The sequence below is a fragment of the Mus caroli genome, chromosome 3 (genome assembly GCF_900094665.2).
Source record: "Mus caroli chromosome 3, CAROLI_EIJ_v1.1, whole genome shotgun sequence".
NCBI classification, from domain to species: domain Eukaryota; kingdom Metazoa; phylum Chordata; class Mammalia; order Rodentia; family Muridae; genus Mus; species Mus caroli.
In genome coordinates, this window is record NC_034572.1 from 78,622,165 (window position 1) to 78,646,502 (window position 24,338).

Here is a 24,338-nt window from a genome sequence, read left to right on the forward strand (position 1 = left end):
GAAACCTACATTGGAGAATCCATAAATATTATAAATAATAAATGAGATATTTAAGACTTTCCAAAGTGGGGGATGGAAATTTCATTCAGTTGATTAAGAAGGACTGGTCTGAGGTGGAGGAGGGACAAAGCCACAATGACACAGTGAAAAGCAGGACCGAGGCCCCTTCAGGAGGCACCTGCCTGGGCCAGAGACTAACAGAGGGCAGTCAAACTCTGGCTGCAGAGCTCGGACAGTGGAAACCACAAGGAGTCCCCTGTGGAATTCCTATGTCACAAGAAGCATATCAGAAGAAGCCAGCAGAAGCTTAGAGTTTAGTGATAAATTCTGGCAATTTGAAATAGATTCCAGTGGCCTCTTGTTATAGTTCTTGAGGTCCTGTTTGAGAAGACAGCTCCATATACCTTGTACAAGAAAAGTTCTAACCACTGTGTCTGCATCTTAAACCATGAAACTGACCACATCCTCCTAGAAATCAACTCATTTGCTTTTTCTGATGTGGCTACCCCATCCTTCAGGAATTTGCTCCTGATGGTAACATGAAGATGGTGTCACTGGTGGAAATCAGAAAAGCAAATTATTTCAGAAAAGAATAAAAGTGAAAAACTAACAGAAACATCCACTCAACATTGTCTACTGGATCATAAAAAGATTTCATCTATTTGATCATCCAAGAATGTTTTTGAATCCCTACATGCACCTATTGTATGTCAGGTACTTGAAACAAAAAGATAAAGATCTCTCTCTTATCGAACTTATGTCCAAGAGAACAGACACAAGGCATTGCATAGCATGCAAAAATGCTGCTTTCCAAAAGAGCGAAACAGTATCAAAGGAAGGAAAAAGTAAAAACCATGTGATGATTAGGCTAAGAGAAGGGGCCCAGGAGCAGTGTGATGGGTCCATGTCCCTTCCCGAGCCAGAATTCTGCCATCCCAGATCAAAGAGTCAGGCAGAGCAACCCCCTCCCTCTTGCTTCAGCAAAGGCAAGATCAAAGAATTGAAGACCCATTGGGACTTAAAGAATTGAAGAACTGTCAACATTAAAGACAGCACCTTACATAGGAGGAAACAGAGGCACATAAAGTCTAAATAACTCATCTTAGAGCAGAAGAGGGCTGAAAGCAGAAGGGAGACCCAAGACTCCAGCCTTCCAGTAACTTCTTCAAAAGTAGAAAAAAGGTCAAGTCCTTTTGCAGGTAAGGTAACTATGCAAGTGGCATGAGCTATGTAACAAAAATAATACACAGCAAATACTTACAGGGCACTCACTCACTTCCTGCCAGACGCTGTCCTGTCAGGAATAGTCATCTGAAATCACTCCCACATCCCGGCCCCTAGGGCCAACTCTAGTGTTAGTGCTTGCACTTAGCTCTTGTAGTCAACATTTCAATAGTTCCATTGTTTGTCTGTTTTGTTTTGGAGGTGTTTTTTGGTTTGGTTTTGGTTTTTTTTTTTTTTTGTGGGGGGGGGAGGTTGAGCCAATGTCTCTGGCCCAGCATAGCTTCTAACTGCTTCTGTAGCTGAGGCTGACAATGAATGTCTGCTCCTCCTGCTTCAATCTCCCAAATGCTGAGCCACCACACCTGACTTCTGCAGTGCAAGGAATCAAACCCAGCGCTTCCTGCACGTTACACAAGCACTCTATCACATGAGCTACAGCCGCATGCCGTATGCTCACCCATGTAAGTCTTATGACCCTCAGCTTAATGCAAAAGCTGCACTTGTAGCACCTTTGGGGGCAGCATTGGGGACTGAACCTGGGCAAGCTCCGTGCTAAGCAAACGTTCTACTGTGCTAAGCCAAGAAACAGAACTATTTTTAAACAGCTTACTGATACTCATTCAGCCACTGTCAAGGTGCCAAATGTGTGCAAAGCCCTTCAAAGAGTACAACTGGTGGGAACACTATCTCCAAGCACATTCTAAGGCAGTAAGGTAAGTTAGGTGCACCACTAATGATGGCCACAAGAAGTGAGGGCCCAGAAAAAAAAAAAAAAAAAACCAAGCTGCTGTAGGAATGAACAGAGAAAGGAAAAGGGGTAAGCTCGAGCTTTGTTGCAGACTATGTGCAAACAGAAATGTGATCTGTCTAATATTCCTGTCCACAGGGTAAAAATAAACCAGTTGGTCAAGAGAAAGAACAACTATTTTTGATACTGAGATCAGAAAGAACTGTATCCTGTGCTTCCTAATAGAAGACTCTGGTTAATGTAATAAAAATCCAGCAGATAGTTTTTTCTACACTAAACAGTGATCAGTTTTCATGGAGAGGAGCAGTTCCAGTTTTTTGTGTTTTTTAAATCAGGCCATTTAACATGCACACAGTCAGAAGAGAGCTCAGCTCCCTGCCTGTGCTGTCCACAAAGGAGACACTGCAGCACAGCTGACCCTCTTCACACAACTGCACCTCTCCAGCTGCGATCAGATTCCGTGAGGGTCTGAAAATGCCACTGTGCTGTCGGACTGAACTCATTCTTTCCCATATAAATTAAATCATAAAAGCATTGTGACCCTCCATAGAAATGAAAAATAGGTCACCAGTCTAAAACAAAGTGTATCAATTTAGAAATGTTTACCTTTCTGTGATAGCACTGGGAATGTAGGCACTGGGAATCAAACCTGGGTCCTGTGGAGGAGCAGCCAGTGTTCAGAACGCTAAACCAGCTCTCCAGTCCAGGCTTCATCTACTCTAGCCCCAGCACTCAGGAGGCAGAGACAGGCGGATCTCTGAGTTTGAGGCCACCCTGGTCTACATTGTGAGTTCCAGGACAGCCAAGGATACCCAGAGAAACCTTGCCTGGAAAGAAAGAAAGACAGAAGCGGGGGGTAGAAGGAAAAGGAAAAGGGAAGGAGAGCAAGGCAAAGCATGAAGGGAAAGAAAAGAAAAGCTGACCAGAAAGAGTGGCTTGAGGTAATAATAATGACATTACAGAATGTAATAAATGAAGGCAGCACAACTAGTTATTTGGATTCATATTTAATATGCTTATGTATTTAACTATATACCTATTGGACTTCTTTAGTTAAAAATATTTTTGTTATAATGGCATCTACTTTATCTTCTGACCACTGAGAGAAATAGTGTTTGCCTTTTACAAAAAAAAAAAAATTAACTTAAAAAGAGATCTCTTTTTATACAGCATAGTCTAGGCAGCAAGAAAGAAACTCTCCTCACCTACTCAGCAGCCTACTTAACGCCCGGTCGTAAGCAAAGCCAAATGCTGCGCAGTTTCCTAAGGCAGGGTCTGCATAAACTGATTACAAATTAAAGCAATACTATACTGAGCTAGCTCAACTGTAAGGATTACCTCTGAACCATTAATAACATGAACACTAAGTTTCCAAATGGAGCCACCACAAACACTTGTGAATGAATGATCTTCTTTCTTTTTCTTTTTCTTTTTCCTTTTCTTTCTTTTTCTTTTTTCAGTTCTTCTTGCAAAGAGTCACACACCTAGGAATGTATCACTGACCAAGAAACAGAGTGGGCCAGGTCAGCATGCAAGTATTTCCCCATGAACTTGGCCTCGACTTGCATTATCTTTCATTGAGTTTTACTAAAAACACTATTTCTCTCAGTGGGTTGTTTAGACCACTGTGAAAATAACCAACTAAGATGAAGACCATGAAAAAATAAAACAAGTCTTGTGTTTACTGGTCTATAACGTATTTGTTACTTTTCTGACAAAACCCCATGAGCAAGGCACTGTAAGGAAGAATGTTTCTTTGGGCTTATGATTGCAGACGGGTCTGTGTCCATCACAGTGGGGAGGTGTGGCAGCAAACAGTAGGCATACGGCAGGAGCGTGCACCTGAGAGCTCACACCCTCAACGACTAGCATGAAGCAGAGGTGGAAAAGGGGAAGTAGCTCTAGGATTTCCGTCTCAAAACCCCAATCACAGGAATGTCCTTCCTCTAAGAAGGCTGCACCACCTAAATGTCCCCAAATAGCACCAACAACTGGGAACCAAGTGTTTAAGGTCCCAAGAATACAGGGGACATATCCCATTCCAACCATCACAGAGCATTAAAATAATATCTCATAGAAAGCATATTCAGTTAGCCTCTGCTACTTCTACAATGTACTTAAGGGAACTTAAAATAAATGCATGTATTCAGGAAGAAAATCATAAATTAGAGTCTCTAGAGTTGAATATCAAAAACTAGAACAGAATTCAAATGTGAAGATCATAAGGCTCTACACCAACACAATAAGAGTTCAAGAAGGAATTTGAACCCATGCTTCATAGTAATCCAGGGTGAAAATCCACAGTTACTTATGATGCTCCAGCAGGAACAAGCATTAGCACTCCTCTTGAAGGACGCAAAGGTATCTCCTGTTGCTTACTCTAAATAAGCTGTTCCAGTAGATGGATCCAGAATATGAGATTTTTTTAAAAAGACTTCCCAACCAGGTTGTTGTGACACATGCCCTTAATCCCAGTACTTAGAAGGCAGAAAAAAAGGTGGATCTCTGAGTTCGAGGCCAGCCTGGTCTACAGAGTGAGTTCCAGGACAGCCTGGGATTTTTGAAACTTGGTCTCAAAAAGAAAAACAAACAAACAAACAAACAAAAAACAAATGAACCAACAGCAAACCTTCTCAGCGGCATCTGAACAAGTGAGTAGGGCACAGAGCCACTCTATCAGCTGTCTGGGAGTCTCTGTCTTCTCTCTCCTCCCTGTCTTTCCATGCCTGATCAGAACTACTCCTCATTTCCTTCCTCGGCAATCCATCATCGACCATGTCCCAGAGCAGGACTCCAGTCCCTCAGGATCATGGCTCAAGCCTCCACCATCTCCCTTGATTACCTCTGTCTTTCTTGGCAATTTATTTATAAGATGCTACCAGCATAAAGTTCTAAAGCTGTAACTATCTGAGCCTCTCAAATACCCACTTGAGGTCCTCCTGCACTCCTGAAGCAAGCTGCTATTTGAGTCCAAAGCTCCCAGTGGCTTTTCCTTCTTACACCTTGAGCTATCATAACTCCACTCGTCTAAAAATAAGCTGCATCTATCCACTTCTGCTCATGGTCATGCCAGTGTGGGATATATGCCTCACCTACATCTCTGCAGGTTAATGGCCAAGTTTAAATGTCACCACACCCAGAAGGAAGCCCTTAGTTCTCTCCTGTGAAATAACTCCTTCTTTTCTCCAGCCCCCTGCACTAAATCAGGGTTCTCACTACAAAGTTTCATCACATCTTTCCAGATCTCTCTGGGACAGCCCAGTTTTTCATACTGCCCCTTGGTTTCTGTCCACACAGCTCAGTGTTTGGAGTTGTCCTTCAGTATCTTCATGAGGATCTCCCAGGCTTTCCACAGAAGGCTTTCTCCTCAACCAAACCAAACTCAATTGCATCTAACACACCCACCCAATTCACTGCATACAGTCCATCTTGCTCCTTTATTTTTTTCCTGCATATTTATTTACTGTTTCTCTCCTTCATAGTAAATACACTTACACAATGAGTACACAGACTGTGCTAGCTGTGTTCTCAGTCACAACCTTGGCATCTAGAACATCACCTGGCACATAGTAACAGAAGTTCAGGGTGAGTTAATGAATGGTGTCTATTCCTGGAACACCACAAGCCCAATATACATGTCCTCTGGAATGAATGAATCCTCCCTTCTATACAAGTTATTTTTATATACTTCCTAAGTTCTGACAGGTGATGATCTTGGCATCTTCTCTAGCATCTCACACGGTGCTTAGTGTACACTATGGCTCCAGTAAATGAGCTCAGAATGCTGATGTGCAGTTCTCTGAAGAAGGTGAATACTAAGGATGTTGCAGGATACTTGATCTCAGCTGACTATGATATGTAACCATGGAGAGGTGGAATGTTGTAGGTCAAGAGCCAAAACTCTCCTGAACTACAAAAATAAAAATAAAAAATAAAGCCCTACCTCCTCCATACCCAATGCTGGAAACTGAACTCAGGGTCAGGCTAGCCCTCTACTACTCGACCATATGCCCAGCCCTCTTTTTACTTTTTATTCTGAGATGAGATCTTACTGTACTGCCCAAATAGGTGTTGAATTCACAACAGGCAGGCCTTGAACTTGTGATCTCCCTGCCTCAAGCCCCCTTAATAGTAGAACTATAGGCCTGTGCCACTCCATCTGACTTGATCCAGTCATTCAAAGGCCAATTATCTCAACTGTTATGCCTGGCCTGACATCCTAGTGATTAATAGGCAACCTTCTCAGAATACATCACTTGGCTTGGCATACTTCTAAGTCCACCAACCCTACACTAAGAATCCTGCAGGATTCTGAACATCTGAAGCCTATAGAAGATGCACCTGCTGTGCTACATCCCACCTAGGGATGCTCCCACTGCTAACTGTATTGACTTACAGCTTTCTTTTGTTCTGTGAGTACAAAAGTTCCCATAATCTCTTCCCCAGTGGAACACCTGGTTCATAGTAACTTGAATCTGTGCTCCTGAACTTTATCACTCATATTCGGATGAGAATAAACAACGTTCTTATTTCCATGAAAACAGTCACTGTTTTACATTCATGTTGGTTAGACCAAAGCTTAAGTACTTGCAAAGTTACCTTCTAAACCTGAATCTGTCTTCTCTTTTCAGTAAACATTCTGTTTTTCCGTCGTAGTGCTGAAGAGGAAAAGTTAGCTCCCTCCTGGGCTGCGTGGCCAGCCCAGGATTCTGTCTCACTTCTTAGGGAAAGTAACACCTCCCCGCTATAGGAAAGGTGGCCTTGCAGAGTATTCTGGGTCACTAGCTGTGAGGTCAGAGGTCAGGGTTCAGAGGTTAAAGGCTTTCCACCTCAGCTCCCTCTTTAAAAGACTAGCAAGCCTGTCATGCAAAGCAGTGGATTGGCTTCCGCAGACAAATGGCCAGACGTGACTCCTTTTTTGCCCCTTGCTTACCAGTTTTAAATTGTCCAATTCACGTCTGAATGATTGTAGAATACACTGTCTGAACTCGAGCAGGTCATTGTTTGAAGCAGGAGGGAATTATGTTTACAAAGCAGTAATTCTCCATTAACTTCTCATGACCTCATAGCACTCGGTACTCATCTAGTGGGCACAAGTGACTTCAGCACGTTACTGCCATCATTCTTTAGACTTCCTGGAGCCAACACAAAATAATTTCCCTAGATGTCCCTATGTCACCAAAAAGAATAATTCTCTTTCATTTAATGCCCCACACAGGAAATAGAGGAACAATCAGGTAAGGGCTATGCACAGGATCTGTGCCTCTCAAATACATTACATAATAACATGACCCCAGCTTAAGAATAGAAGATTAAAAAATATATAAAAGGACTAAATGAAAATGTAAGTGCATCTCAGTCAAAATGCATGTGACATCATTCAAATCCCTCTAGGGACAATCGCATTTGGAAGCAGGGATGTCCGGCCAGGGCTCACACAGATGAAGGTCAGCCAGGCACTAGAAGGTGGCAACTTAACCACAGAAGGGCTTGCTGACTCTCACACAGACAAGCAAAGAACAAAGCAAGTCCTCTCAGCACTTCAGGGATTTTGCTTACCAGCCTTATTGACTAAAGCATAATTACCTGGTTGCCTTGGTATTTAGCAAAGGACCATTCTTCAACAGACCAAACTCAAAAGACCAGAAATTCTCTCACAAATCTTGACATTATTGCTAGGCACAAAGAATATATTTGCAGAAGGAAATAATGTCAAAACCAAAGCAGCAGGAATATGTAAGGTTTTATCGGTAAGTGGGAAGGGAAACAAAGAGCAAACGCACACCAAGCCGCCTCCGTGACTCAGGTGCAAACAAGGACACCAGAACGAAAGGTCAAAAGAATGTTTGTTCCTGGCCAGAGAACTAAGGCTTCCCACCCAAATGGTAGCTTTCTCGGCTGTCCATTCCAATGAAAGCATCCAAATTGCACTGATGGGAATGCATTTTCTCAAAGGGTTTGCGTAGCAGAAACTATAGCCTGGCAGTGACCTGCATGGAGCCAGGGCAAATGCCCACTTGAACATAATCTCCAGTAGTTGCTTTTACAGGTGCCCGAGGGCTAAAATGAAAAAAATAAATATGTGTTATCTCAGACACAGTTACTCCGGTTTAAAAAGCAGCAGTAGCATATGTAGCAGAAGATGGCCTAGTCAGCCATCACTGGGAAGAGAGGCCCCTTGGTCTTGCAAACTTTATATGCCACTATACAGGGGAACACCAGAGCCAAGAAGTGGGAGTGGGTGGATAGGGGAGTAGGGCCGGGGGAGGGTATAGGGGACTTTCGGGATAGCATTTGAAATGTAAATGAAGAAAATATCTAATAAAAATTTAAAAAAATAAATAAAAAGCAGCAGTGATTTAAGCTACGGAGGAAAAGAAGGATGCATAGCTACTTTCTCCCTAAAATCAGATGGTAAAAGGGCAGTGCCTTGTATAATGAAGTGCTTATAGCTAAGTCAACAGAAGGCCTGAATAATGAATCTTGAATAAAATAATTTGACAAGAAACCCTGATTCTTTTCAACTAAAGACTGTGGCATATGTTGTCCTATACTTGTTCACACTAAAAAGAAATTGTCCTGAACATAGAATTCAACATCTGTGAGACTTCAACTTCTTATAAATAACTTGATCCCCTATTGCAAGCCTTTCTAGTTTAAAAAACAAAACAAAACAAACAAACAAAAAAAAAAACAGTCTGCAAGATTTATTTGCCCATGCAGAATAAAAAGTACTAAGATGAAGTGAATAACTTAAATAAAGCACATCCCTCCACCTCATGGCCTGCATGAAGAATGGCCCTGTGAAAGACTTTTAACAAAAAGGGAAATAAAATTAAAATACATTTAGAAACCACATGTCCATAAGAGAATTAGTCTCTTCAGAGACTACATCCTTATTACAAAAATGCCTGCCAATGCACAAAACATTTTAGATGCAACTCTTATAGGATTGCCTCCATGTATAAAAACATCCTTTTAAATTTTCAACTGTAGCAAATCTAGTCCTTTGAATGTGGAATTTGATATCTGTAGGCTAAACATACTCACAGAAATAAGGAGAATCTCCAACAGGGATATTATTTTATCAAGAGATTATGTTTTTCCAAAAGCTTATGTGCTTTTTTTAAGTAGTTTGTAAACCACAATTGGTCCTTTGTTTCTGTAGGTTTTGAATCTACTAACCACAGAGTGAAAGTATTTGAGGAAAAAACTATTCAGAACATATATAGATGTCCTGTCCACCCGGCCCCCTGAACAATACAACTACTTACATAGTGTACATTGTATTAGATGTTATAAATAATCCAGAGGTGGTTTTGCATATGTAGGAGCATGTGCAGATGCTATATGCAAATACTGTGCCACTCCATATTAGAGCCTGAGCAACTGCAGACTTGGGCATCTCCAAAGGGTTCTAGGACTGACAGATGACTGTACTCTTAAAGATCACTCTCCAGAAATGTTCCAAAACCCACTTCAAAGGACTGCAGATATAGAATGAGTAGACAACTTCATTATTTTCTTGAAAGCCCATTTCTCTTTTTATGGATACTGGCATTGAGTGTGCAATTAATCAACAGGATATCAGCCAAATCCGATTCATTCTCTCATGTCATACATTCATGAGATATTAATATGTGGTAAGTGCTGAAGATTTAGTAATAGTGAGCAAACACGGGACACTATCTGCCCTCACAAAGTTTATAGTCAGATACAAAACCAATTTACACAGAAGTATAAATTATAACCAGTAAATTCAGTGGTAGAAAAAAAAAAGATACATGGTGATGCAAAAGCCTAGAGCCGAAAGATCCAATTATTATAGGGTAAAGAAATCAAGTTGAGCTGGCACTAAACTAAAGTTAACTGGACTGAGGAGGAGTCAGGCAGAGGAAGATGATACTCCACGGGGAGTGACAGCATGCACCCAGGCTCAGCATGACATATTAAAAGGGTTGAGAGAAAGGCGGAAATCTTTAAGCATTGAGTGTTACTGACAGAGTAGTCTGAGATGAAGCTGGGAAGACGATCATGGAGGCTGGCAAACATTAAACAATGAGAATCTCCAACCAGACTCCAGTGGAGAGCAGGATGGGAAGGGAGAGCAATGTCCTAAGATCCATACTGATAGCTGGGTTCTACCACTGAAGGTGGAGATCCAATGGGAAGAGACCAGTGAAGAGGGTACCATAACAACCAGGGAGAGTAGGAAAGACAGACAGAAGTAAATGGACTTGAGAACCTCTAAGCACATGAAATCAATTTAAAAAGAAAATGGCATGAAATAGTCCATATTAAACATTTACTTGAAGGTAACCTTTTGATCTTGCCAAACAGTATCTTAGTCATTGAAAACCAAACAGTAAAAGCATAGACATTTTAAGGTCAGTTTTTTCAATCAGTGTTCTACATCGTATTTATGGTATTTCTGTATCATATTTTAGATGGCAAATAAATGCATAAAAATAATAAACAAAACTCAGCATCTCCCTTTATGTAAACATGAGTTCCTGAGAAATTGTGCTGTGCTTCGGTAATAAAACAATGCATACCTTCAGAAATATTATGGAATAAATATTTCTTCCATGCACAAAAGCATTTATTAAAAATGCAAAACAAATCAAGTGAAAGGGAACTGCTCTGTTTCCATACTTCATTTCTCTTTTATTGCTGGGTCCATAAACCGGGTAACTTTATAATTCTGAAATGATGGCACAGCTGAGATCTAATAATCACTATTAAGTTCCACAATAAACTGTTTAGTAAGCATCTACACTGCCCACAAAGCCTGCGAAGATTTAGGGCTAAGCCTTGACTTACAGGGAAAAATCTTTCTTATATCTTTAGTCCTCTGATATGCCATCTCTGATTCCCACCCTCCAGAAAATACAGACTTCCCATAAATGCAGCTTCTCTGTAAATATGGTTCACAGTGTCAGCAATGGTTGGTAAATAAAAATTACAGGAAGTCATTATTTTGAATTAAGCTACTGAAAAGACGAAGCTAAAAACCAAAATGGAGTCACTTACATTGTAGCTCCCAATCACTAAGCTTGGTCGGGGCTGTTTGTCTGAACAGGACTGTTTGTTTGACTATCCAACAAAACAGGATTAGAGATTAGCACTCCAATCTCCCAAATGGGCCAGTTTCAAATGGTATGATAATGAATTTCCTTTGGTTTTAATCCTTATGCAAAAGAAGGAACCTGCAATAACTACTGCTAACTGACCAGTTCTCAGATCTGTTTCTGCTTCAGGGAAAGAAACCTTGACATGAACAGTCAGCTCCGTTATTCTGTTCCTTTCTTTAAGTTCTTTTCTTCTCTAAAACCAATCTCCCTTCCTTGGACAATCAAATACATTCTGTTTTACATAATGAAGAATGAAGAGTTGCTCAGTCCAAGATTTGAAGATAAAGCTGATTCAAGGATGATAACTATCACATGTTCTCATTCATATGGGAAAGATAGATAGATAGATAGATAGATAGATAGATAGATAGATAGTTGATCTCACAAAAGACAATAGAATTGTGATTACCAAGGAATAGGAAGGGCAGGGGCAACTGCATGGAGACATATTTGGTACCAAAATTTAGTTGGATTGAAGAACCAACAAAGTGAGGACTCCCCCACATTCTGACTCAGGAGAGGCGACACCCCAAATGACTCACAAGAAACAGCCTTGATGCAAACCTCAAGAAGACTTTTTATTCCAGGTGTGCTCTGGGGGCCACAGTCATACACCACACAGGGGTAGAGGACCATGGACCATTGGCGTTATTGGAAAATGTCAAAAATACCAGTTAAAAATCACAAGGGGAAACTCCCTGCTTCTCAAGATTGTTCTCAAGATTTTAATCTAACTTTTGTGGTGGTTAACCTACATTTTTGGTGCTAGGGAGTCTGAAATTTTCCTGGTTTTTCAGGATAAGAGGAATGTGTAGACTATAGCAATGTAGGGTAGCTAGAGTTTACAACTTACATAAAACATATAATAAGAAAAGAGTTCAAAGACTTCCTTACATGAAAACATGATTGAGAAATGTTTGACATGAAAATGCTAACTACCCTGATATGATCAGCACACACATTATACATTCATGTATTCCCAGAACTTAAAAAACTGACATGGAAAGATTTTGAGTTAAAGTCTAGCCTGGACTACATAGCAAGCCCTGTCTCTAATCAATTAACTGGCTAATTAACTAATTAGATGAGAAACAAATCCAATTAAGATTATTAACTGAAATTATTGGAACTTTTATCCTTTGACAGAACATAGTAAGTTCAAAATGTAGTCAGACATGCTAGCAATTGAAAACATGTGCAACACATCTAAAAACTAGGAGTAATTTGATAATCAGAACTGGAGGAAGGAAAGCATGAACTGTTTACACTGAACCTGCACTGGCTACACACAAGAGGAGCAGGGTAAAGTGAGTTGAAGATGGTGGGGGTGGGACTTGATGACAATTTGTAAGGAGTACTGCTACTTCTGAGCTGATTGAGGTCCACTATATGGATAGGTTCCATGTACACAAGGTGCAGTGGTACCTACAGCTCCAGTATTTATCCACAAGTGCAGCCCTGCCATGCTAGCTGACTAACTCCCCTTATCCCTGTCCCCATCCTTTAGATCTTATATTTAAACTTTGGCCCATTCAGAATGTTTTTCTTAGACGGCATAAACTTATACAAAGCAGTGTGTACAGCAACTCGGCATGAACAGAGGGAAACGGGAATGTTACTGTTCTCAGGTAAACGCCAAATAGACCATCCACATTCTAATTCTGGGAACAAAAACAAAACAAAATCTCTAACTTTGAGATTTTCCAACAACAGTTTATAACACCCACAAAATGCAGTTTTTGATTTGAAAGAAATTCAATATGGAAATTAGCAAGAAAAGCATGTAAGTCAATAATATGACTTCTTTTTTTACGTGTTATATTTTCAGATGTATTCTCTATTCTTTAAGGCATTGTTAAGATCATCACATTTTACCTACATATCTGCATGAACTCATATGAATGTAGGCATGTGTCCTGTGCTGAGCTGGTGGCGGTAACAGGAAAACCCCAGGCTCTATGCCTACTTTTTACCTCGATTGGTAACAGATCTCTTTTTATCATTCACTAGGCTGCTTAGTCCAGTGTCTTCCAGGGATTCTGTCTACATCTACCGATATCATCATCGGCACAGGGGTTTTAAATACACACTGCCATGCCTAACATTTATCCTAACGATGCAAATTCAGGTTGTCACACTGATAGAGCAGGAACTTTTCTCACTGAACTTTCTCTCAGCCCTTTTCCAGTTTAGAGAAGCAACTATTACCAGGAATGGTGGCATATGCCTGTAGTCCCAGCACCTTCTGAAGGGTCAGAAGTTCAAAAGGCGAACATATCTACTTTATTCTTCAGGATAAAAGTAGTTACTCCAGCAATTACTTTGATCTTTCTCAAATTAACTACTAGCTTCTATAAAGTAAACCCATTTTTTTTCCTTCTTAATACAAAAAAAATGTTGTCTCTCGAGATTAAGGTCCTACAAATGCTGATTTTTCTCACCAAAATGTTACATTGTTAGCATGTTCAAAATAACATATTATTAACATTTTTAAATTTTTTTTGGCTTTGTGGTTTGGGTTTGGTTGTTGGAGGCAGGGTTTCTCTAGGTAGCCCTGGCTGTCCTGGAACTCGATGTGTAGACCAGAATGGCCTTGAACTCACAGAGATAGCACCTGCTTCTGGCTCTCAAGGGCTAGAATTAAAGGCATGCGCCACCACTGCCCAGCTTTTGCTTTTTTGAAATTTTAAGACAAATCTGAAGGCTATGTTTTCAAAGTTAGGACTCGCTACATATTCCAAGTTAGGGAAACCTCAAACATTTACTAAAATTAGGATCTAGACCCAGCTGGAATGTTTATGCCACAAAATCCCTTATATTTTTATAGTAAATATATTGATTTATATTGTTCTACAAATACATGTCATCAACTTATTTCTGATTTAATCATATTCCACGAACTGGATTTAGGGGTATTTTAAAGTATTGAGAGCTTATTTTTGTAATCCAACAACTTTATCCAAAAATGCAGAAAATTTCTCTGGCTGTCCAGGAGGATAACATTTCAACGTTGATAAGTCCATTGACTGTAACAGCTCAGGAAGCATGCTGCAGGTACAGTAGAAGAGATGGCCTTCTTTGTGCAACTGCTTTGCCAGTTCAAACTGATGATTGTTCATTAACTTTTCATTTACAACTACCACAAGTGGTTTGCCTTTCTCCAGACTCTCCAAACAGCTTCCTGCACCTGCATGGCTAATGACAAGGTTGGCTTGCTGAAGGTCTTCTTTCAAAGAGTCCTTATATCTGTAAACATCCAGAGTGAATGACTCAGTACTGAATGGCTCAGGTACCACAGTGCCTCTACCAATTTGGAGGACAAGTTGGTTGTAACCCAGATTCTTGAGGATCTGAACGCTATCGTGGGCAACCACTCGAGCGATGAGGTCATCGAAACTGGTGGTCCCGACGGTCACAAATACTCTCTTCATCGCAGGTTCCAGATATAATATGACTTCTAAAGGCAAAATGCACTTTTAAATATGCTGCTTTTGGTAATCTACGTCTCAACCTAGGCATTATTTAAAGAAATTTAAATACATATGAATTTCTATCCCCCCCCCCCCAAAAAAAACCTCACTATGACACTAAAGCATGGGTGAAATAAGTTAGCGGTTAGCCATACCATCTGGCCCATTACCATGATTTATAACATGTATGCTTAAGCCTGCATTAAGCATGCAGTGATATTTTTCTAAAAACCCACTATACTTCTGATCTGCCACAATCTCTCTTGGAGAAAGGCTGTACTCTATGCACTGTGATTATATTCAAATCCTACCTTGAAATCTTTCCAACAGGAATGAGGAAGGAAAATTACAAAATTCTCAGCAGTTTTGATTTTGACAAAAAAACAGTTAACTAGACTTAGATGAGGGCTTAAGATCTCAAGGCTTCTACCACTGTGGAGCTACAGAGAAGAGTAATTTACAGAAAGCCTGAACCACTGCTGAGCTGCCGGGGGGATGTGCTCGCTGTGCCAAGGTAAGGTTTGCCTGGACATCTCATGCTCTCATTAAAACAGCTGAAATGAGTGTCACTCCCTAAAATAAAACTGTTTACCTGATCGCCATCCTATACACAGAACGAAGATATCTCAACAAGAGTTCACATATAACCATGCCATGTTGTACACGGACCACTTTTTAACAAATTTAGAAGAAGAAAAATTGGGATTAGCTAAACCCTAGAGCATTTACAATTTCTGAATTCCAAGTGAAGGGATTTTCATTAATCTTTTACTTTTTAGAAGGGTATGCACACATGCACACGCACACACAAAGTATTTCCAAAAATCTACCAAGAACTGGGAGGATTAATAATGCTATTAAAAATCTCATATTTGTCTTTTATAAACAGGAAAAATGAAGCACACATAAACTACAGACACTAGTGTAGTGAAGACCACCACCTAGTTCCCAAGTTAACAGTGCTAGCTATCCTTACTCCACCCATGATAACCTTCCTCCCCACTTCTTAGCCTTATTAGATTGTTTTAAAGCAAACATTCAATAGCCAGTACTCCAAACTAAAGGCAACTTCCTATATATCCATTTCATAATGCTGTTATCATTCCCTGAAAAATACTTATAGTCCACTAATTTATCTACAATCTAGTCAGAGCTTGAATTTTGCAAGTTGCCTCATAATTTTATTTTTATGACTTCATACATACTTACTCTCTTCAAACCAACAGCCAAGCATAGTTGCTGTATCTCCTATTTAATAATACTGGCTACTGATTAAACAAACCGAGTAATGTGTCTAATAGAGACTTCCACAGTCCACATTAATTCAAGAATTAAATCTTTGGGGGTTGGAGAGATCGTTCAGTGGTTAAGAGCACTCGTTCCTCTGCCGGAGGACTTGGGTTCAATTCCCAGAATCCATATCACAGCTCACAACCAGCCATCTATAACCAGTTTGGGGATCTGACGCCCTGTTCTGTCCCCTGCAGGACTAAGCACACACATGCCGCAGAGACATATATGGACTTAAAGATTTTTTTTTTTAAGTTTAAATTTTAAATCTCCAGATTGTTTATCATAATCCTCTTTTGTCCCCTGTTCTTAAAAAACATGGTCGGAATCATATTGAGTTCTTTATCAAGAAACTTCAAAGGTGCCTCTATTTCTTACTAAATTAGAAGGCGTGTCACGCTCTCTTCTTTCTTTTGTAATGATAAGATTGATCAGTGGTGGGTGTGGTGACGCACACCTTTAATCCCAGCACTTGAGAGGCAAAGACAGGCGGGTTTCTGAGTTCGCGGCCAGCCTGGTCTACAAAGTGAGTTCCAGAACAGCCAGGGCTATACAGAGAAACCCTGTCTCGAAAAACCAAAAAAAAAAAAAAAAAAAAAAAAAAAAAATTGATCAGTGGAGCCAAGGTTTTTACCCAACATCACATACAGAGTTCCCCATGAGCCACTGGCCTAATTGCTTCCCTTGCTTGGAAGGAGAAAGGGAGTTGCTGGGGAGTGATTTGTGGGGCTTAATGACTTTAGCAGCAGCTGATGGTCATCCCTAGACCTGCTAGTTCATTAGCGGTAACAGGTGCTAACGATTTATACCTATCTTTCATTCTACAGTTATCAGGTAGAATTGCTTTCAAAGCAGGATTATATCTGACTAGTCTTTTTGGTTACTCTGAAGTAGGGTGTTGGGTTTTTCTTTTGTTTAGGAGGTTTAGAGTTTGGGTTTTTTGTTTTTTGCATGTCTTTGGTTTTTGATTGAGACAAGGTCTTATGCAGTAGCCAAGGATGGTTAAAATTTATGGCCATCCTTCTGCCTCAGCTTCCCAAATGAGCCACCACACTCAGCTAGAGGTTTCCGTTATTTATTTTGTATTGTTTGCTTGTTTACCAGGAAGAGAAGATGGCACATGGTCTACAGTGTCACAGTATTTAGCATCTAAGACAGTGCCAAGATGTACATCTGCCTCTTGATTACTAAAATTACTTCATCTACAGTCAGTGAGCACAACTTCTCAACATACTTTTGACATAACCCCTTGGGTAATATTTTAATTAGTTGGCCTGCAACATAAAACCTATATTAACAATAAAAGCCCAGATCCAGTATGACTATGATGATTCGTTAACAGTCTCTGGGTTTCTATCCTATCACTCTGCAGGGAACTCTTCAACCAAACACTTGAGATCATCCATTCTGTTCCTACCCTGTCCTGTTTGCCTAACATAAGCCACCTTCTTCTGCACCTGTGCCCTTGGCTCGACATCCTATATCCACTCTCCTTGCAAATAGCTCAAGCTCCATTTCCCCTCTCAGGAGTAAACACACCTTGGGCTCTTGCTATCCAACTTCCTTCTTTTCCCCTGAGATTGAACAATCCTTCTTTTAAAACCAAGCCCCTCTTCCATGGTCCATTAGAATTTCTAGACAAGTCTGACAATGACTGGGTAATCTCTACCCCAGAGCACAAGACAGGAGTTAACACTCAAGCAAGGGCAACCAGAACCGTTGCTGAGACGTCTGAGAATTCAGACAGTCGAGTCCTCTTCCTGGGTGATTTTTGGCTTCCTACAGCCACATCCTGAGCTGTGTGAAGAAAGCAGATGTGAAGTGGGATAGAGATGTGAGGCAGAGAGTACATGCAGTATAGGACTATCCAGCTTGGGTTTCTTTGAGACCTACCTCACTACTCCCCACACTTTTGTCCTATGAACCAATGACTGCCCCTCAACAACACGAGATGAAGGAGTTTTAATACAGCCCTCACCATGAATCTGAAGATTCTGACCATCTTTCCAGTTTCTTTTGTCTAATTTTCTGTGTGTTAGATATGAATTTGTCACTGTCTTTCGTAGCTCTGCAGACATAGCTTATTCATCTATTGAACCACTTTCAGAGTCCTTGGAAAAGTGCTAAATAGATAAATCTTTAGCATGTAAGTAGCAATAGCATGTATTAATTATTCCCCTGCTATTAAGCACTTTATATACATATGCTATGTTATATAAATTTATATAAACCTCAAAGAAACTTCCAAAGTTGGCATTATTACCTCCTCTTTCTCCCATGCCCTTTTTGTGGTGCTGGGGTTCAAATTCAGTGCCTCACCCATGCTAGGCAAGCACTCTTCTCACGATTCCCCTCAGCCTACGGAATAGCTGGAATTACAGATAAACACCATTGCATTTTATAGATGAGTCTCTGTTTTGTAGATGAATAAGTAAAGAGTCATCAAAGAAAAGTAGCTTATCCATTTACTAATTAGTAAATTATACACTAATTAATAAAAAGATCAAGGATTTGAACCATATTCACATTCAGACTGCATCCTCTTTCCATTGCACTCACATGGCCTCACATATTACTGTTAATTAATTTACCAGAAGGCATAACTAGTCAAAGACAACCACCTAACAAGTTGATTTCCACTGACCCCAAAGTATATGCTCTTCCATCATTAAAAAAATATTAATAAGTTAATGCATAAATAAATGAGCTATGTGAAAATAGGTCTCTTGAAAAAGTTATAATACAATTTCTTCAAAATTGCTGCTGGCAACCTGAAGACTAAGTGCTGGCACTTCTCTTAAAGTAATGGGTAAAAGGAATGAATATTTAAGATCACTCTGTCAGAACAAGTTGTATACAACTCCCCTGGCAGTGATATTTCAAAACGGCAAAAAGAGATTTGTGAGCACCTGTCAATGTATGACACGCCTACAGCTCTCCACTAGCTCAGAGGAATACCCCCGTGTCATCCGTACACACTAATCGTTATTGAGCACTCCCATGGCCAAGAGGCAAGAAGAGGAAGCCTTTAGGAGGAAAATAGCTTCCTCTTCAGAGGAAAACCAAGAAGGACAAGGACGTCAGGGAAGACAATTTATTGACAAAGAACCTGAATGTCACTAGTTCTAATCCCCATTCAGTCCCGTCCTTCTGCTGGGCCTCTTTAGATCCCGGCCTATGGTCTGATCATTGCTCAGTAGGACAGCAGGGAGTTCATGGTAACAAAGCAACCTGTGGAACAACCTTTTCCAGCATGGAGCTAAGGGACTTCCGTTACAAGGCATCCCTAAATGTCCATTGGCGGTCTTCCCTTCCTTTCTCATTTTCCTCACTTTAGTTGAAGGCCTTCCTACCAGAAAGCCAATGCCTGCCATATATCCCACTCTCAGAGGGAGTTGATGACTGCCCCTACGAGGCCAGAAAATGCAGACAAAGAGCCACACTCCTGCATTGATGTGGTTACAGCAGAGCCCTGGCATCGAGGTAGAGGAATATTCCCTGATAGCAAAAGGGTCTGCCAACTTGAAGGCTTTGATGAAAGGCAAGCCATATAAAGAATATCATCACTACCACAGACTCAATAAATATCTCAGGTAAGATCATATATGTGAAAGGACTATGTAAACTTCTAGGAAAATGTAAAATAACTTTGGTTCTCAGTATGGCTATTCCTAAGATAAAGACCTGAGAAGCAGGCCGGATGGACACGCATGCACACATACACAAACATAAGTCTAAAGAGAAGGGTGTGTTAGCTCTACTCATCACTGTGACAAATTACCTAACATAAACAACTCAAGGGAGGAAGGGTGTGTTTTGACTCATTGTTTCAAATGTTTGTGTCCGTGGTGACTTGGTCCATGACGTTGGTCACAACCTAATGTAGCATGAGCTACATGGCAGAGGAACTTCTTCCCTTCATGATAATTATAAAGATGAGACTGAAACAGGAAGGGGCCAAGGACCGGGTGTGACCTGCTTCCTTATGTCCTAAAGTTTCTACCACCTCCCAACATAGAAGCCTGAGACAGTGCTGACACTTCAATACAGTCATCTGTTCAGACATTTCACATTCAAACTGTAATGAGTTTTGAGCAGCAAGAAGAAAAAAAGTGATTTCAGAGGGTGCAACAGAAAGCATAAACCACAAAGATGTTCAGAGGTTAAGGGCCTTGGACCAGCAACTTCCCCCCTCATTCAATTAATAAACATTTCCTGAGTGCTGGACCACTGGTCTATGACTTGAGATATAAAGCCAGCTTAGCCAAAGCTAATAGAGAGTGATATCTGCCCTTCATAGAGGACAGAAATTTACATTCTTATTAGAGGAGACTCAATAAACAAAAGATATAACTAAGCCAGCTATGCTAGGTTTAAAATGAGCACAGGAGAACAGAGCAACAGAGATTAAAAGCACAGAGGCTGAGCCATATTTTGAACTTAAATACCAGCCAGAGATAAGAATGAGATCAAGTTTCCAGTGGTGATTCTCTAAAACTACATCCCACAGTAGAAAAATAATGAACATCCCACTGTGCTGAGATGGATTGCCATAGAATTAGACATATACAAACTTCCTAAGAACATGCACTTGATTTCCATATTCCGTCTTCACATTTGTTCAAAATTGCTAGCCTGAAGTGTCATCTAATATTTAGGAAAATGGAGAAAGACTCGGGCAGAAGCAGAGCAAAGAGAATTATAAGAGATACAAGAGAAGCCTATGGGACCAAATAGCTTCACACGAGTACCTTGAGAAGACAGATCCAACAGAACTTCAAAGGTTTACTGCATTATCCATTATGTATGTGGGAAGGGTGTACACATGAGTGCAGTCCCCATGGGGACCAGAGGTCAGATGCCCCTGCAGCTGCATGCAGTTCCATGGCTGCCAGGAACAGAACCCATGTCCTCTGTGAGAGCAGTAAGCATCTTACCTGCTGAACTAGCTTTCAGGCCCCTCAACAGGACTATAAACACTACTCAACTTTTTCCCCTCAATAAAGGTTGTGTCTAAGTCAAGAATGGTACATAAGGTCCTTTCTAGAAACAACTTCCAAGAACTGGCAGGTGCACCGTAGAACACAGCACAGGGAAGGGGTTGGGTCTCTTCCAGAACGATTAGACATTTCTGCTATGATTTCAAGATCAGGAGGGTAAAGGGGATCATGTAAGCCCTTCATCTACCTTTGCTTCCCTCAGTACTTAGAAAATAATCATAGTAGGTAAATATAAACTGGCCATATACTAAGTAAAAAAGTGGCAGGCCCAGAACAGTGAGGGTTTGTGAGCTGTAGTGATATATACACTGAAGCCTCTGTGGCCCACTTTGAGTGACATGCTTGAGAAAAGCCTCTAGTATGTTTGAGTAGAAGCTGAGGAATTGTTTTGAGACCATTTGAACCTTGAGGAAATGCTGTCTGTCTAGAGAATCTGCACATGGCGCTACATAAGAACATGTGACTGCACTGCCCTTGCTCCTAAGCCACTCCTGGCAAACCTGGAGTTCTTACTTCCAATTCTGGCTAGCCATGGTCAAAGGGACTGAGATCTGTATGGGTCGTCTGCTCTCACAGGCAGCAAGGGCAAGATAACCGTGGTATTTGGAACCTTTCCCAGCCCCAATTAACCTTGTATGATGTTTGAATAAAGTAACTGGAGTGAGCTACCTGGCTGTCAGTCTTTTCCAAGAAGACTAAACCACTCTGCTCCTTTGAGAAATGAAGGCTTAGCATCTCGGTGAGCTTCTCTCCCTCTGTTGCAGCACCTATGACCAACATCCATCAATACTGAGGATAGAATTTGGTTTCAGTCCTTAAAGAGTTTATACCACAGCCGGAAAAAGGGACAAACACTTCAAAGATACATGGCCAGGTTCCTAAGATGACAGCAGAGAACTGAGACGCATAGCATTGCCTCACAGAGACAGCCAAGCAAGAATGAATGGGGAACAGGGTGCTGAACCAGGCTTTAGGAATGTGCACTCTTGACGTACCTAGAAAGAGCAAAGACTGAGCCTAGAAGGGGAGGAAGGAGGAAAGAGATATAGTGGGTGCAGGAATGAGGAAGAGACAAGCACAGACTCCAAGCAGAGCATCTGCACAGGCATCAGGTCACAGAGGCCCCTGTCAGTCAGGGGGTTAGAGAAATACACCCAGGAGAAGAGATGACAGGTGAAGATGATGAAGATGGAGATAAGTAACATGGAAAGGACGAGATGGAGATGGAGGTAGGGGTAGAGATGATGGAAGAGAGAGATGGGGAAATAAAGATGAAGATGGGAGAGATGGAGATGATGGTGATGAAGAGGGAGAGGAACAAAAAGGGAGGGAGGGAGGGAGGGAGGGAGGGAGGGAGGGAGAGCAGAGGAGCTTTATAAACAGATTTATTATTAGGAATTAATAATGTGACTGTAGATGCTAAGAAGTCCCAAGGTGTGCTGTTGGAAAGTTGGAAGAAAAGTAATAATAAGTTCTCATTTGGGCCCAAACCTTAAAGCAGAAGACCTAAACCTAAACTCAATAGGCAGGGAAGGAATACACAAGGAATCACAGGCATCCAGTAAGAGGGAACAAGCCCGTACTGCCTCAACCTTCTGTTCAGTCTAAGTGACTGAGCCCCACCTACATCAAGGAGAGAAATCTGTATTACTACACCTACCAACTCCGAATTTAACACTCTCATGGACACACCCAGGATGAGTACTGGACACCCTGGTGTTGCCTAAGGAAGCTGGCATGTCAACAAGCCATCACGCCTTGAACTGAGTCATTACCTGGTGGGCAATGAGGGCCATGGCTGGAAACAGGAGCAAAGATACACATTAGCAAATTAAGCTGACCTTGATATGGAAGTGGGAGATGAGGGGGAAAGCTAACCAGTTTTTGTAAGACAAAAACTAAATATAATTATCTATGCAATAAGACGCTGCAACCGACGATGAACGACAAACATTTCTATGTTCTCCTCCTAGGAAGAACTCTGATAGGAGATTAAGATGCAGGGGTCATTACTTGGGTTGTGCTGAATCATAGCATGTTGTGCTGTGCTGTGTTCCACTGCATGGCTCTGCATTGCAGTGTAGTGCACATATTTTGAGATAGGGTCTTGCTATGAAGCCAGTCTGGCCTTGAACTCGCTCCTCCTGCCTCAGTCTTCAATGCTAGGATTACGGTATACATTCCACTTCCAGGTCTCCATAGTTTAGTGTGATATCAGGATCTGCATGCAGAACTATAAGGAAGAACTAGAAAAGAGAGCCCAGGATTCCAAAGGTCAGCAATAAAGATACAAATTTAGGAAGAAAGTCTAGGTGAGTGAGAGCTGACCCAGTCTGACAGAGGCTGGAGGACCAGAGGGAGGAGCCAGGCAGGCTGAGTCAGCAAACACTGCCACCCCTAATCAGTCTATGACTCACTGTGAAGGAATGACCACTCCTTAGTGACTCTCCAGTCCTAAAACTAGTCAAGAGAGGATTATGTTAAGGGAAAAAAAGGATGGGCCAACTCAACCACTTCCCAACTGCTAGACGCTGATTCTTTCTATCCAAAGCAACAGAGCCATGCCAAGTCCTAGGCAGTCAAATGTCCAAGGAGCAACTTGAGAGGAAAACTCATATAGCTGGCAGGAAACAAACATTACCAATTGAGTTTGGGCTTTGAGTTCAGATTTTTGACTTAAGGTGGGGAGGAGATGGGCAATGGGTCTCACATGTGGCCCAGGCTAGCCCACTATATAGCCCAAGCTAGCCTCAAACTTGCAGCAATTATCTAGCCCTAGAGTCTCCTGTGCCAAATTATAGATATGGCCACCACAGCTGGTTGAGGTTTTTATTACGTTAAATAGGTAAATATCAAATACTTTTATGTTTCCTCAGGCAAATAAAAATTAATAAAAATTCTATTGTCAGATTTCTCATAAGCATTTAAACTACTATATCCTGCCTTTAAAATAAGACAAAAATGCAAATACCTTGTAGCATATAGAGAGAGTTTTAAAATATTCAACATATCAAAAATGCTAGAGTTATAGAATAGACAATAATCAGAATAATATATTAGATGTGTTGTATTTCCCCACAAAAATTCAAAACAAGTATATATGCAAATTATTAAGTCTACATGTGAGAAATGTTTATTAAAATGTTTTCATACAGAAAACCAGGAGCTAGGAAGATGGTTCAGTAGGTAAAGGGCTTCCATGAAAACATGAGGACATGGTCAGAAAACACCCAGAGAAACACCAGGGATGCTAGCACACACTTGTGATCCCAGTGCCTGGGAGGCAGAGATAAGAGGAGCCTGGGGCTCACTGGATGCTCTGTGAGCTGCAGGCTGATGACAGACCTGTCTCAAAGGAGGAGGTTGGTATTGTTAAAGGTGACCTCCAAGATTGTCCTCTTGCACCAATATATATATGTGTATATATATATGTATACATATACACACACACACACACACACACACACACACA

At 41.0% G+C, this 24,338-nt stretch overlaps 1 protein-coding gene across 1 annotated transcript in view; it reads right to left on the reverse strand.

Annotated features, from left to right (window-relative positions):
- Nucleotides 1–11,659: 11,659 nt before the first annotated feature.
- Nucleotides 11,660–24,338, reverse strand: part of LOC110291630 (UDP-N-acetylglucosamine transferase subunit ALG13 homolog) — an 18,308-nt gene continuing 5,629 nt past the window's right edge. The window contains exon 2 of the mRNA XM_021158865.2: nucleotides 11,660–14,563. Coding sequence (XP_021014524.1) covers nucleotides 14,040–14,537 — 498 coding nt within the window. The 5' untranslated portion in view covers nucleotides 14,538–14,563 and the 3' untranslated portion in view covers nucleotides 11,660–14,039. The remainder of the gene's footprint in view (nucleotides 14,564–24,338) is intronic.